This window comes from Taudactylus pleione, unplaced genomic scaffold (genome assembly GCF_031769625.1).
Source record: "Taudactylus pleione unplaced genomic scaffold, aTauple2 ptg000437l, whole genome shotgun sequence".
NCBI classification, from domain to species: domain Eukaryota; kingdom Metazoa; phylum Chordata; class Amphibia; order Anura; family Myobatrachidae; genus Taudactylus; species Taudactylus pleione.
Genome location: NW_028284839.1, coordinates 3,776,088 through 3,791,280, shown reverse-complemented (window position 1 = coordinate 3,791,280; position 15,193 = coordinate 3,776,088). Strand labels below are relative to the sequence as shown.

General features: G+C 46.3%; 1 protein-coding gene across 2 annotated transcripts in view; it reads left to right on the top strand.

Annotated features, from left to right (window-relative positions):
* NPHP4 (nephrocystin 4) overlaps positions 1 to 15,193 on the top strand; it is a 376,954-nt gene that overhangs the window by 266,598 nt on the left and 95,163 nt on the right. For both annotated transcript variants that reach the window (XM_088447716.1, XM_088447715.1), the window contains exons 16-17: positions 604 to 791; positions 3,575 to 3,735. In XM_088447716.1, the coding sequence (XP_088303842.1) occupies positions 604 to 791; positions 3,575 to 3,735 (349 nt within the window). The remainder of the gene's footprint in view (positions 1 to 603; positions 792 to 3,574; positions 3,736 to 15,193) is intronic.

Here is a 15,193-nt window from a genome sequence, read left to right as displayed (position 1 = left end):
AGTTCCGGCCTCCTATGTGGCCGGTTGAGAGTCTCTGTACACAACTACTCTGACTGACATGCCTATGACACTCCCATAAGACGCAACTCATTTTTGCTTACCTTTTGCCAGCTTGAGTCTGTACTTGCCAATGATTTTATTTCCCCTTCCAGTGGGGAAATGTTGCTGATCACCGTGGGAAGCGAGGCCGGGTGCTTTTCACGTCATTAGGCCCTGCTTCCTCACAGCATAATGCCGCGAATTGCAAGTCTGCGTAGAGAAGGCGGGGCCGAGATGGCGCGGTTCTGAGAGAATTTGGTCATTGCTCCCCCTATCCTACCCATTTTACTGGGTGACCTACTCTTCCAGATATCTAAGGGACTCACCAAAAACTGGCAAGTGCCCCAGACATTCTAGGAAAGTAGGCAAATATGGAATGTTCCCATCTGAATATAGAAAGCCCAAAAGATTGTGAAAAATGTGTGTATATAGATATATATGTGTGTGTAATGTATGCAAGATACCAAGTAGCTGCACATGCCTTAATTGGCTACAGGTAATTATACGAATGCTGTTAGTTCAATATGGTGGAGCATTCATTATATTCTCGTTACTGTTTGTTAGTGTTCGAGAGGACAACATCTCAACAAACTGGCCTCAGACCATTTACTTCACGTTCCAGTTTTATCGCTTCCAGCCCGTTACCACCCCTCGTCTACAAGTCGTGCAGATGCATTCTTCAAGCATGTCACGTTCCGATACGCCAGCACGTATTTTAATTGAGATCAACAAGGATGGCTCGATAAACTCAGGCAAGTGTCTATAGCTTGTTTTGCAGACCTAAAGTCGTTATTATGTACATGAGATAGACAACTTGTGTCCCACCAGCTGTTGTGGAACTACAAGCCTCTGCATGCACGATGTGCCAGGGGTAGACAACAGGTTAGTATCCAGTTGTTGTTTTTTTCTACAGGTCCCTGCATGCCCTGCCAGTAGGAGGAAGGCAGGCTGTGGATTTACAGTACAGCTGTTGTGGAACTATAATTCCCAGCATGGCCCGCTGTTTGCTCAGTCTAGGTGCCTAAAGCAAGCAGTCACTTATGTGCATTGAAACCAGTGTCAATGGGAGTGATTCAATTCAGAGCGCTGCTGACAGGGCTGGGAGGGAGCTCCTAGAGCTATTTAATTCAGCGCACTGTCAGGGAGACTAATTGATATTTTCTATCACCCTCCTGAGGGTGCAAGGAGAAATCCGACTGAAGTGCCAGCTGCGAGGCTGTTTTTCGGCTTAGCGCAACACTAACAGCGTTGAGGCCGGCACTTTAGTCAGAAAATGCCTGTTCTCGCGACTAAACTCCCTGCTTAAGTCGCGAGAACCGGCATTCTCCGACTTAAGTGATTATAGTCAGACTGGAATTAAATAGCTCATGGACAAACATCCCGGTGCTCTTAACATCCCGATCAGTTGAATGTCCAGACAAGGACACTCATGTCTGAAGGACATCAACTGCACATATAGATTTCATGGTTGTATCTGTTGCACATCATATTTAGTTTATAGAACATGTTTTTAATCAACCACATCAATTTCGACTCAATTATCTTACAGTCTGAATTACCAGGATGTTTTAGGACTGAAGGAGGAAACTGGAGCACTCGGCGAAACCCACATGAACATGACATCCCATGTCACCAGTGCTGCATGCAGTTCTTAGAATTTTGTATACTATGTGTGTCTGTAGATATATTGATAGATACACATGTGTACTTGTACTAGGGCTCATATACATACGTGCAAACATTTTGTTTTTAAAAGACTTTGGCCCTCATTCAGAGCCGTTCGCTATTTGCGTTCGTTCGTTCAAAAACCAGGGGTGGCTATGCAAATTATCCGTTCGCACATTGCAGTCTGTTCACACCTCTAAGTCTGAACGAGCGAGCAAAAGATACGCTCTTTTATTTCTTAAAAACGCCCCCTGGCCGCTCGCACCATACGTCATGTCCGCTATTTGTTAGATTAATCGAGTACATCGAACATGATGAACTGCTCGCTATTCTTGTGGTTGGTTTTTTCAACCGCTATTTTGCGAGCAGTTCTGAGTTAAAAAAAACCAAGTGACGTGGTCATTGACGCTGCTATATTAATTATGCACACCCATAAAACGCCCGTTTTGACCTTTAAGCACGCCTGCGATCGGATCTCCACTCCCCGTTTTCAAACACCTTCCCCTGTTACCACCCACATACGCCTCATTCTGTCACTCAAAATAGCAGGCACTCGCTATATTGCGTACAAATGATTTTCGGCCGCACTGACTGGTTCGCGCATGCGTACTAAAAACCGTACGCATGCGCAGATGTGCGAACATCGCTCGTAACGAGCGTACTGCCGCTAGCGAGTGGCTCTGAATGAGGGCCTTTATTTGTAGGAAGAACGACAGGTGTAGCAATAAGCAGGTACAGAAATACCAAGACACACAAAGGTCACAAAAGTGTAGAGCCTTTGAATTGATACTCAGTTACTGGAGGAGTGCACTGAATATTGGCTCGCTGATGAGTGATTCCACGCATGAGTCCTCTGTGCTGGAGGATAGTGGTAACTCCTGAGCGAGAAGTTATGCCATCTCTAGCGTACTAAACACAGCTTTTATATATATGAAGGTTGCGGAACCTACAGTCATTAATTTTAGGGTACATACAGATGTGTTCTGCTACATCTTTACCGATCGCGGTACAAACGTGTGCACTCATCTCGCCATGCGATTACATAGGCTACGGTTCGCTATGGCTCGCACCATGCAATCCTATGGAGGCGCGGGTGCGGTCGCAGTGCGCGTATCTGCTCGTGGACGCACACCTCGCGCTATGCATGGCTCGATTTGCTGCGTACACAGCAAAGATGTAGCAGGACACATTTGTAAGACAAGAGAAGGAAGAGTCAGGACAGGTTTATGCAACTCTTCTTCCATGTGCCTTATTCAAGTTGATGTTTTCCTACCCATCATTGTGACATCTAAATCATCTGTCTTCATTTGCAATGAACTTTTAAATAAACTCGAAGCCATTTCAACAAAGTGGTGCTGACTTTTCAATTGATAGAACTTGTGCCAAATAGAACATTCCTACTTCAAAGTAACCATGAGAGATTCTGGATCATTCTCCTTCCTTTAAAAGACACCCAACACTATAATTTGGTTTACAAGGACCTCCGGTGAGGGGGACGGGTCCTTTCCACATCAATTCTTCTCCCATGCTCAAAATAACCTAATCAGTTCTAATTGGTTTTTTTCCCACTTGTCAGTATTAAATTGATTTGTTTTATTATATTGTTTTTATGAGCTGTTTATGTGCTGTTCTAATAAATGATTGTCTCTTGTGGTACATCGGAGATGCTTCTCATCTCTTGAAGCGCAGGTTTGTAATTTTATATCTGTTCCAAGTTTGATCCAAATAACTTTGAAGTTATGTGTTTAGAAAAAAAGTTTCATACAATGCATGTAGTGTTATTATTCATTATATGTTAGAATTAATGGAATTTAACAATAGTAGCATGTGAATACGGTATGATTAAATATATATTTTTTTTTTCTTAAAGGGACTCCTGGGTATCAGCTGAAGTATATGGTGGATCCTGGGTTCCTTAAGCCTGGAGAACGGCAATGGTTTTTACGTTATTTGGCTCTCCACACTCTTCAAGTTGACGTTTGGGACGGAGAGTCGCTGCTTCTTATTGGTTCCGCTGCTGTAGAGATGAAGGTATGTTCATTTTATGTTTATACTTCATTAATTGTACCGATACTTTGCTCTGCCTGTAATGTTTCTTTACTAACTCAGGGGCCTATTTAATGTTATTAGTCTGCCAGAGAAGAAAAACATTGCTTTATTATTATGATAAAAATTAAAAAAATGAAATTTGAACTATTTTATAGTATTTTACCATTACGGCAGCTGCCACAGAGAAAAGTTATCCAGTTCTATAAGAGAGACGACTCCCCCCCCCCCCCCCCCCCCCCCCACGTGGGGGCACAATAAATGCATAGAGACATAAACCAAGATTTGAGTTGCTTGCAGGACCACTGCTACTGATAAACAAAGTTTGAGTGAGCAGTTTACGGCATAAAAGGATGGCAGTAGACAAAGGCGCGGCTACCGTAGGTGCAGGGGGTGCGGCTGCTACGGGACCCGAGTCGCGCACCGGGCACAACTGGGTACTACTGCACCCAGCACTCCCCTCACGCCACAGAAAAGTGTTCCCTGTCTGCTGAGAGGGACGGTCACGACATACCTCCCAGCATGCCGCTGTCTTACCAGTCACCGAACGCTGCTGAGCAGTGTTTCCTCTTCTCTGGGAGGAGTTATGATGTCACCAGCATGCCTCCCAGCATTCCCTGCACTCCAGTGAGGTACTGTGGATGGAGGATCTGGACTCCATCCACAGTGCCTCACCGGAGTCCGTCTGTTCTCTATACTTCAGCAAAGTATAGAGAACTGATGGACGGACAACTGACCGATGGTGAGCTGCGCTTTCAGGCACTGTCTAGTGATCATGAAGGACCAGTGCTTTCATAAAAATATGATTTAAAGAAAAACAATGTAAATGATTGGTGACAATAAGTACGCCCCCTGGGCAGCACAAGCCCACTCTGGTGGAGCACTGCAGAGAGAGCTGTCTCCAGAAACCCTGTGAGAGGCCTTCAAAATTTTGGTATGAGTCCCACATAGTTCTAGCTACGCCCCTGGCATAGAACATATATCTGCAGCCAGCGGCGCTGAGAGGGGAGGGAGCGGGTACTAATTGCCCAGGCTTGCTGGAGGGGCCCGGGTCCGACACTGCCACCCCTCCCTCTTACAGTACCTGTCAGCAGCCCAGCACATGCGGCTATGTGCTGGGCTGCATTGGGAGACTGCAGTCTCCTCTGCCTGTGGGGGGGGAGCGATCACACTGATTGCGCCCCCCCCCCCTCGACTTGCGCCAGGCTGAAGGGCTCACAGCGCCCCCCTTCCCAGCACGCAGCGCTGCAAAAGAATTTTTCTTTCTAAGGTGACGTGGTAACGTCTGCCGCGATTAGTCCATGCCCCCTTCCCCGACTTTCTACGGCCCTCTCTACAGCTCCCCCTCCCCCGCAGAAAATAATATTTATGTTCAGGGCGAAAGACAGTATCTTAAATTTGAAGGGATTTGTACTAAATAAATTGAATTGCATCAGTAGATTATTGTTTTTTTTAGTACAAAACGTTTATATACATTTTAATAGTGCCGTGGACCCCTCTGATTAGGCTCATTGCTGTCCTGCTCATGCCACCCCATAGCACACAGCAAAATAAGTATTATGAAGCCTTATGTTGGTAAGAAAAATTAAATATACCAGAGTAAGTTATCATTCACTATTGTTAGGAAACTTCATTCCTTTCCTTAAGGTTGCAGGACTTTTTGCAGGTAATATACTTTTAGATATTACTTTTGTAGCAGCGAGGGAAAGACAATTTTATTGTTATATACAGCAGAAGTAGCTGGGAGGAAAAATACTGAACCCATCTGCTTTCTGCAACTACAGTAAAAAATAAACAGCTTCAGGTTCATTTAGATCTCTGCGGCACCACATAAACCGAGGTTCTGTGACGCAGCATCCTGCCCCTTCCATTAGCAGAGGAGAAGACATCCCTAGGCGTACTACGATCATTGTAAGAAGACACCAAACTGCCACATGTACTGCAATACATTTCAATGGAATGTTTGACATTACATATGAATATTTTTGGCCAGGAAAATAGTTGGAATGTCGGCCACAAATGGCCGTCACCGATTATTGAATCCCCCTCTTATATTCTTATTCTACATTGCAGAGGTGTCTGCCAATAGCGGGTAGTACGCCCGCACATGTATATGTGCTGTATGGACCATGTAGGCATAAATGACGTCCAATGTGTAACTATGTCTGTTTTATATATTGTAGGCCTGACGCAGAGTAGGATGTACATTGCTCAAAAGAGGCTAGCAGGGAAAAATGTGTATGATCACCCATATGCAGAGTCAGGGCCGTAGCTAGGGTAGTGCGGCCGGTGCCATCGCACAGGGCACCACAGGTCAGGGGGCGCAGTTTGGGCCTGTCAAATTTCTGTTTATTATCATTCTTGCTTGTAGCTTCCTCTTATTTCATCCCCAGCATCTCCTGGCCTCTCCTATTTCTTACCTGGCCCTTCCCCATGAAGCCATGGCCCTTTTTTGGGTGCATTATGTCCCTTTGGAAAATGAGGGGGGAGCCAATGCTCTTTCTGGCACAGGGCACCAAAAAGTCTAGTTACGGCTGTGTGCAGAGTAGTACATGGTCTTGATGTGCCCACATCTGCATCTGTAGCATATGTGGCTGACTTGTCATCATCATCATCTGGACGCACTTGCATCTGCCCCATACTAGCTGCCAAAAGTACGCCTCCAAACAGACATTTTTGGCTTACTTCCATGTCTTCATACTCCGCATTTGCGTTAATACTCTCCAAGTGAACTGTATCTAGGTGACAGCACCCTGTCACCATCTTGTTAGGTCTCTTCAGTCATACATGTACAGCCATGACCAAAAGTTTTGAGAATGACACAAGTATTGGTTTTGACAAAGTCTGCTGCTTCAGTTTTTATGATGGCAATTTGCATATACTCCAGAATGTCATGAAGAGTGTTCAGATGAAATGCAATTAATTGCAAAGTCCCTCTTTGCCATGACAATAAACTTAATCCCAAAAACATTTCCACTGCATTTCATCCCTGCCAGAAAAGGACCAGCTGTCATCATGTCTTTAACACAGTCGAGAGTGTTGACGAGGACAAGGCTGGAGATCACTCTGTCATGCTGATGACGTTAGAATAACAAACTGGAAGCTTTAAAAGGAGGGTGGTGCTTGAAATCATTGTTCTTGCTCTGTTCACCATGGTTGTCTGCAAGGAAACATGTGCAGTCATCATTGCTTTGCACAAAAACGGCTTCACAGGATATTGCTGCTAGTAAGATTGCACCTAAATCAACTATTTATCAGATCATCAAGAACTTCAAGGAGAGAGGTTCAATAGTTGTGAAGAAGGCTTCAGGGCGCCCAAGAACGTCCAGCAAGTGCCAGGACCGTCTCCTAAAGTTGATTCAGCTGCGGGATCGGGGCACCACCAGTGCAGAGCTTGCTCAGGAATGGCAGCAGGCAGGTGTGAGTGCATCTGTACGCACACTGAGGCGAAGACTTTTGGAGGATGGCCTGGTGTCATGAAGGGCAGCAAAGAAGCCACCTCTCTCTAGGAAAAACATCAGTTACAGACTGATATTCTGCAAAAGGTACAGGGATTGGACTGCAGAGGATTGGAGTAAAGTTATTTTCTCTGATGAATCCCTTTTCAGATTGTTTGGGGCATCTAGAAAAACGTTTGTCCGGAGAAGAAAAGGTGAGCGCTACCATCAGTCCTGTGTCATGCCAACAGTAAAGCATCCTGAGTAGGTTTGCTTCTCAGCCAAGAGAGTGGGCTCACTCACAGTTTTGCCTAAGAACACAGCCATGAATAAAGAATGGTACCAAAACATCCTCCAAGTGCAACTTCTCCCAACCATCCAAGAACAGTTTTTTGATGAACAATGCCTTTTCCAGCCTGATGGAGCACCTTGCCATAAGGCAAAAGTGATAGCTAAGTGGCTCGAGGAACAAAACATCGAAATTTTGTGTCCATGGCCAGGAAACTCCCCAGACCTTAATCCCATTGTGAACTTGTGGTCAATTCTCAAGAGGCGGGTGGGCAAACAAAAACCCACAAATTTTGACAAACTCCAAGCATTGATTAGGCAAGAATGGGCGGCCATCAGTCAGTATGTGGCCCAGAAGTTGAGTGACAGCATGCCAGGGCGAATTGTAGAGGTCTTGAAAAAGAAGGGTCAACACTGTAAATATTGACTCTTTGCATAAACTTAATGTAATTGTCAATAAATGCCTTTGACAACGATGAAATACTTGTAATATTACTTCAGTATACCATAGTAACATCTGACAAAAAGGTCTAAAGACGCCGAAGCAGCAAACTTTGTTAAAACCAATACTTGTGTCATGGCTGTAGATGCGATTGAAATGTACATTACTCTGCATCATCCGTATGGTGTGCGCCCATTACCTGCGCAGGTGCAGTGCAGATTCCGCATAGGTAAATACATTCAATGCTGCATTAGTACCTATGTGTGTCAATTTCTATTTGTTGTATACTGTATGTGTTTGTGTATGTATACCATTGATTACCTCATTACAATGGCACCTGTCATGTGGTGGCATATATTGGGCAGCAAGTGAACGCTAAGTTCTTGAAGTTGATGTGTTGGAAGCAAGAAAAATAGGCAGGTGCAAGGTTCTGAGCGACTTTGACTATGGCCAAATTGTGATGGCTAGATAATTGGGTCAGAGCATCTCTACAATGGCAGGTTACCGGTATGCAGTGATTAGTGCCTACCAAAAGCGGTCCAAGTACAGACAAATTGTGTACCAGCAACAGGGTCAGGGGCGTATCTATAATGGGTGCAGGGTGTGCAGTGCACATGGTCCTAGGGAGCCCACACCCTGCACCCATACTTTCTAATACTCACCTCTACGAAGTCCCACGTCGGCTGCACAAAACGCCAGGAAAATGACCGCCGCGGCCATTTTCCTGGCACTCTGCACATGCGCAGTATGGAAATTGCTGGGGAACTGGCTGCCGCGCCATTTTCCCGGTGTCCTGCGCAGTAGACTATGGGCACAGACTAGTTCCCAGAGTCTACAGAACCAGTCAGTGTGCACGCGACTGCCGGAGAGAGAGGTGGGGCCCCTGGGCGTTGAGTGAACGCGGGCCCCCTCCTCTCTTAATACGCCCCTGGACAGGGTCTTCGCCGCCCATTGATGCACGTGGGGAGTGAACGATAGCCCAGCTGGTCCGATCCCACAGAAGAGCTACTGTAGCACAAATTGATGAAAGCGTTAATGCTGGCTACAGTATGATAGAAGGTGTCAGAGAACCGCAGCTTGCTGTGCCGCAGAACGGCGCTGACTCCTGTCCACCACCGAAAGCATCTACAATGGGCACATGAGTGTCAGGACAGGACAATGGAGCAGTGGTAGAAGGTGGCCCGGTCGGATGAATCGTGTTTTCTGTTACATCATGTAAACAGCCGGGTGTGTGTGCGTCATTTACCTGGGGAAGAGATGGCATAAGGAAGACTATGGGAAGAAGGCAGCGTGTGTTCTACAAGGAAACCTCGGGTCCTGGCATTCATGTGGATGTTATCTTGACACGTACCAACGGAATCGGTATGATTTACCGCCGGACCCCTGGCCGGTGGTTCAAATCCCAACAGCGGCAGCCCGACAAGGATGAAAATCCTGATCGTTCCCAGGTAAGTATTCACTAACTTAATTCTACCCCTTATCCCTAACCCTTCCTTAGGGGTGCCTAACTCCCAACCTTCCCCCCCAGTGCCTAACCCTAATCCTCCCTTCCCCGCCGCCTAAACCTAAGTCCCCCAGGGGGGTGCCTAAGCCTAAGCCCCCCTGGGGGTGCCTAGCCCTAACCCTCCCTCCCCCTAGCCTAACCCTAACCACCCGGGGGGGTGCCTAACCCTGGGTCCCCTCCAGGAGCCCTAATCCTAACCATCCCCCCCTGCGGCTGTCCGCGCTCGGCATTACTTCGATTGGGATGCCGGGCGCCGGTCTCCCGGCATCAGTAAAATTCTGCTCCCATTCCCCTCCTCATGTCACATGACTGCCCCTGTCACATGCAGCCCTGTTCTCACTGACACCATTCATCTCCTGATATACTCTGTGCTGCTGGGGAACCCTGCTCCTTCCACTATATGACTCTCAGTATGTGGTTTCCTGCTGCCTCCATTCCCCTCCTCACATCATGTCACTGCCCCTGTCACATGCAGCACTATCCTCACTAACACATCATTCATCTCCTGATACACTCTGCGCTGCTGAGGACCCTGCTCCTCCCACTATATAACTCTGTCTGTGGCTTCCTGCTTCCTCCATTCCCCTCCTCACATCATGTCACTGCCCCTATCACATGCAGCCCTGTCCTCACTAACACATCGCTCATCTCCTGATGTACTCTGTGCTGCTGGGGGACCGTGCTCCTTCCACTATATAACTCTCAGCCTGACTTCCTGCTTCCTCCATTCCCCTCCTCACATCATGTCACTGCCCCTGCAACATGTAGCCCTCCCCTCAATAACACATCGCTCATCTCCTGATATACTCTGTGCTGCTGGGAGACCCTGCTCTCTCCACTATATAACACTCAGACATAAGGATTTGTCCTGAAACCTTCCCCCGATGGCATCTACTTATAAAACATATTTTAACATAATGACCTCAGATGGGCTCTTATCAATGCTAAGTCAGGTGAAGTTGTGTTCTCTCTTTTTTTTTTTTTTTTCCCTAAAATGCTTACTAAGCCATTTGTATTGCTAACCTTTTATCTAGATTAAATTGCAGTAATATGCTAAATGAATGTGGTTCTGAGCCAAGTACAGTAGCATCATATTAATACTTTTGTAGGTGAAGTTTATGCTGAATTGTAAGCTGTATGTATTGCAGTCTCCCCTTGTAGGTACAGGCAGAAATCATTTTGTACAAAACTATCCTGTACATAAAGGTAAACTTGTTCACTTTTAGGGGCTTATTCTGAGTCGCACGCAAAAGCGCAGGCAATAGCGTCTATTGGTGGTCGCCCGTCTGTGAGTTTATGTAAATGCCGCTATAAACTACTTCCCGCATGGCCGATTGTGCAGGGACTGAGACGCATGTGCACGCTGTAATGCTGATTGGCGCATCCACATATGCCGGCATCGGTTGCTCTTTCGAAAATTGCACCAGCCTTATGGCAGGTTCTGTTTCTCCGTCCGACCGTGGCTTCCTGTGGCTGTGGCTGTGCGTCTGTGAAGCCAGCTGCTCGCATTGACCCGTCTGCGGCACTCCCATAGCGCACACATAAGACCTGATTCAGAGATGGACGGTAATGCAAACGCAACTGCGCTCTCTCACGCATCACTGTTGATAATATACGTTAATGTCTTCCAAAGCACAGCCGAGCATAGGAACCCCCACTGCTGGCTTGTTATATCCGTACAACGACGTGCAACAGCGCAAACAGCGACTCACGTCGGGCAGGCACGCAGCATGAAAGTCAGGTCTGACCAGACGCAAAAACACAGTGTCTCTCCTGACACGCAGAGGGCCATCATCACAATGGGTAATTTATGTACGTCAAATGATCATCTGCACCTGCGTTCGCCCAAATTCCCCCCCCCCCCGATACCTCCCCCAAATGCTGATACCCATGTCCACTGTGCGGGCATGACCACAATGCACTCGCTGTGCGTCCACACATGCACATTAGAAGACAATCGCTTGATCTGCGTAAAAATCGCCATTGCGTCCGTCTCTAAATCAGGCCCACAGGTTTTTTTGCATTTACTTTAAGTCGGTGCCCAGGAACGCCCATCAGCTTTCCACCGCCTTCCTGCTACCGTCTCTGTCGGTTGCAGCAGTGCCTTGGGGCGTACACTCTGTGTGTCCCATGCACCGTTGGGGTTTTCAGGACTTTTAACGCATGCACAATCGCAGCTAATCACTCAGCTACGTGAACATCTGTATTGCTGATGGCGTACGCCTCGGAAACAGCCCCTTAATAGCTAAGCACATTTTTTTTTCCATCTGAAATACCGCACATATACATAATGTTATTATATTTCGTAAATGAAAGGTGGCTAAGGGGCATATTCAATTGCCGGCGAAAAGTCCCGGACTTATAGCCTGGTGCACTTTACGCCTACATCGCTGGTTTTGGGTCCAGAAAAGTATTGTGCGTGTGGCCGCTTTTCTCCCTATTCAATTCCAAGGGACGCGAAAACTGAACCTGGCGAAACTCAAACAGGCGAAAAGTGCTGTCAGTTTTGGGGAAATCAGCCTGACACCCCCCAAAAGATGCACTGACATGGGGGATCAGTATGGATACCCCCGAATGGCCCTACTGAAGGTATTTGGGCTACTTAAATGGTCTCAATAGGTGCTAATTTGCTTATTTGCATGAGGGGTGAAGAATAGCATTTAGCAATATTTTTTCTGCAAAATAACTAGTCCTAGCAAATATGGGGTACCTGAAAATGGGGGCTAGCATATTTAAAAGTTGCTAAAGTGAAGTTTTAAAAATCATGGAAAATCCACCTGCCGCAAACACCTGCAAAGTAAAAAACACCTGGGGCATACTTGGGGACCCCCCTGGAGTCTATTTCGCTAGTCTTTATTTTTGTACCCCAACTTTGCACTTTTTTGCCCCCAAAACGAAAGGTCTTTTTTGGGCTGTTCTAAAGGGGTTTTTTTTTTTACTTTTTTTGACGCAGTTTACCCTTTGGGGGACTGTCCTAACACTGCAGGGGATTGCTGCATCTTTGCACCCCAAAACCCCAAATCTTTTTTCCACCTCCATTCAGAGGCAAATGTTTTTCACCTATCTGAATGCATTGACTTTCCGCTTAGGCGAAAAGTCATTGCAATTGAATTGGGCGGAAAGTCTTCAACTGGCGAAATGACGTCTTCGGCGAAAACATTTCGCCAATCAGGGCTTTTCGCCGGCAATTGAATACGGCCCTTAGTGTGAAATCTTTTTATATACAGATGTGTCCTCATACATCTAGCCTCCTAATGCATTAAACAGCCCTTATAGTCGAGCCGTAGCGTGACTCTGTAGCACAGAGCATCACTTGTGTCGAGCCGTGGCGTGACTCTGTAGCACAGAGCATCATTTGTGTCGAGCTGTGGCGTGACTATAGCACAGAGCATCATTTGTATCGAGCTGTGGCGTGACTCTGTAGCACAGAGCATCACTTGTGTCGAGCCGTGGCGTGACTCGGTAGCACAGAGCATCATTTGTATCGAGCCGTGGCGTGACTCTGTAGCACAGAGCATCATTTGTGTGACTTTTTACTTTCAAATGTGTCTTATTCACACAGCAACGCAAATAGGAGGCACAAGCAGCTTCTGCTGATTAAAATGATTTGCCTATATATTTTGTGTGTGACTGCGGATGTATCTACATGCAAAATGCTACGTTACAGACGCTGTAACATAGCGTTCCGCATGCAGATACACCCGCAGTTGCACACAGAATATAGGCATGCCTCATATTTTAATCAGCATAAGCTGCTTGTGCTATCTATTTACATCACTGTGCGAATAAGACACGGGCTAGGGGGGCACGTACCCCAGGCTCCAGACTTGAGGGGGGTGCCGAGGAGCAGACAGAGGGCCTGGGTGGCTGCAGTTGTTGATTTGGAGGTGCCCACAGCAGCCTTTGAGAGCGTGACACAGCGCTGCAGCATTCTAAGGTAGCACCGGTAATGAACCAATAGGTGCTCATGGATCAGCAGCCAATTAGCAGTCCGTGAGCTCTGATTGGCTCATGTCTGGTGCCACATTAAAATGACTAGCGCTGTTTCACTCTCTCAAGGGCTGTGGACGGCTGCCTGCCAGTGCTGCTCCAAATCAACACCTGCTGATACAGGCACGATAACAGGCTCATGGAGGGGGAGACGGGAAAGGTAGGACACTACTATAGGGGGAGAGGTAGAGCCAGCTGGAGGGGCATAATGTGGAAGAGGTATTACTGTGTGGCATGCTGTAATGTGTAAGAGGCATTACTGTGGTATAATGTGTAAAGAGCATTACTTAGTGGTGCATAATGTGTAAGGGGCATTACTGTGTGGCACAATGTGTAAGGGGACTTACTGTGTGGCATAATGTGTAAGGGGCATTACTGTAGCATAATTGTAAGGGGCATTACGGCATTACTGTGTTTGCCAGATTACGTTTTTGCCCCGTGTGACAAGAATCCTAGTTACGGCCCTGATTTAAGTAATGTATATAATGACATCTAAAAAGGATTAGCTTTCTTCATATTGTTTCTGCAGAATGGGTTTAATTTCTCAGTAACCTATTGATTGGTATGTTGTATGATTTGTAGTTATGACTGTCCGGCTCTGCCGAGTTTTGTGGCGCCTCACAGATATACAATAATACAAAAATGTTATTCTCATAATTGGCCAATATCATGCTGTTACTTTCCATGACTTCCAGTAACCCAGATATCACTCATTTTTCTAGGCACCTCTACGAGGTTATGGTATAAAAGATGGATGTCTAGATAGACACCAGATGTTAGACAGGCAATAGGTCGACAGGGACAAAAGGTGACATGGACGATGGTCTACAGGTGCAAATTGTCAACAGTGTCAAAAGGTCGACATGAAATAGGTCGGCGCACAAATGGTCGACACATTTTTTTGTTTTCTAACCCTAATCTTCTACCTAACCATCCCTCCTGGTGCCTAACCTTCGGGGTAGGTGCCTGACCCTAACTGCCCTGCTAGTGCCTAACCCTGACCCTCCAATAAGTGCCGAACCCTCCTTCCTGGTGCCTAACCCTAACTGTCGGTGTGAGTGCCTAACCCTCTGTTAAGTGCCGAATCCTAATCCTAAAAAAAAAATGTGTCAACCATTTGTGTGTTGCCCATTTTTGTGTCCACCTTTTGACCTTGTTTACCATTTGTACCTGTTGACCTTCCTACATGTCGACCTTTACTGTGTCTAAGTTTTGTCCCTTTCGACCTATTGCCTGTCTAACATCTGGTGTCTATATAGACATTGTCAACCATTTTACTGTCTGACTATAGTCTGGATACCCTCTTTGAGATGAGAGATAAAATTGGCAAAGTTGGTTGCCGCATGGTGCCGGTGTTCCAAGCTTCAGGCAAAACATTGTGGACATAACCGTGAATTAAAGTCCCATCTAAGCTTTTCAGGCTAGAAGAAAGTCTTGATGCACGAGAGAGGAGATTCCACAAAGCAGGTGCAGTATGAAAAAAGTCCTGCAGCCGGAAACAGAAGCAGGATGAGAGCCTGCAGATCTTGCCGTTTGTTAAATCCACTTCAGAATCCGTAAAACCGGTTATATACTGTAGATTAAAAAGAGATGAACATATTACTAAAAGATAACCTTCACCCAAACCAAATGTGGAAAATACTGGATAAATCATAACACCCATACTACAAACTAAAATAGAAAAGGGTTCCTAATTCAAAAGAATTCAGCTTTATTTAAACATCACAGAATGTATAGATCCATTCAGACCTTGTAGATGTGGCAACGCTCCTTTTGCTGTCT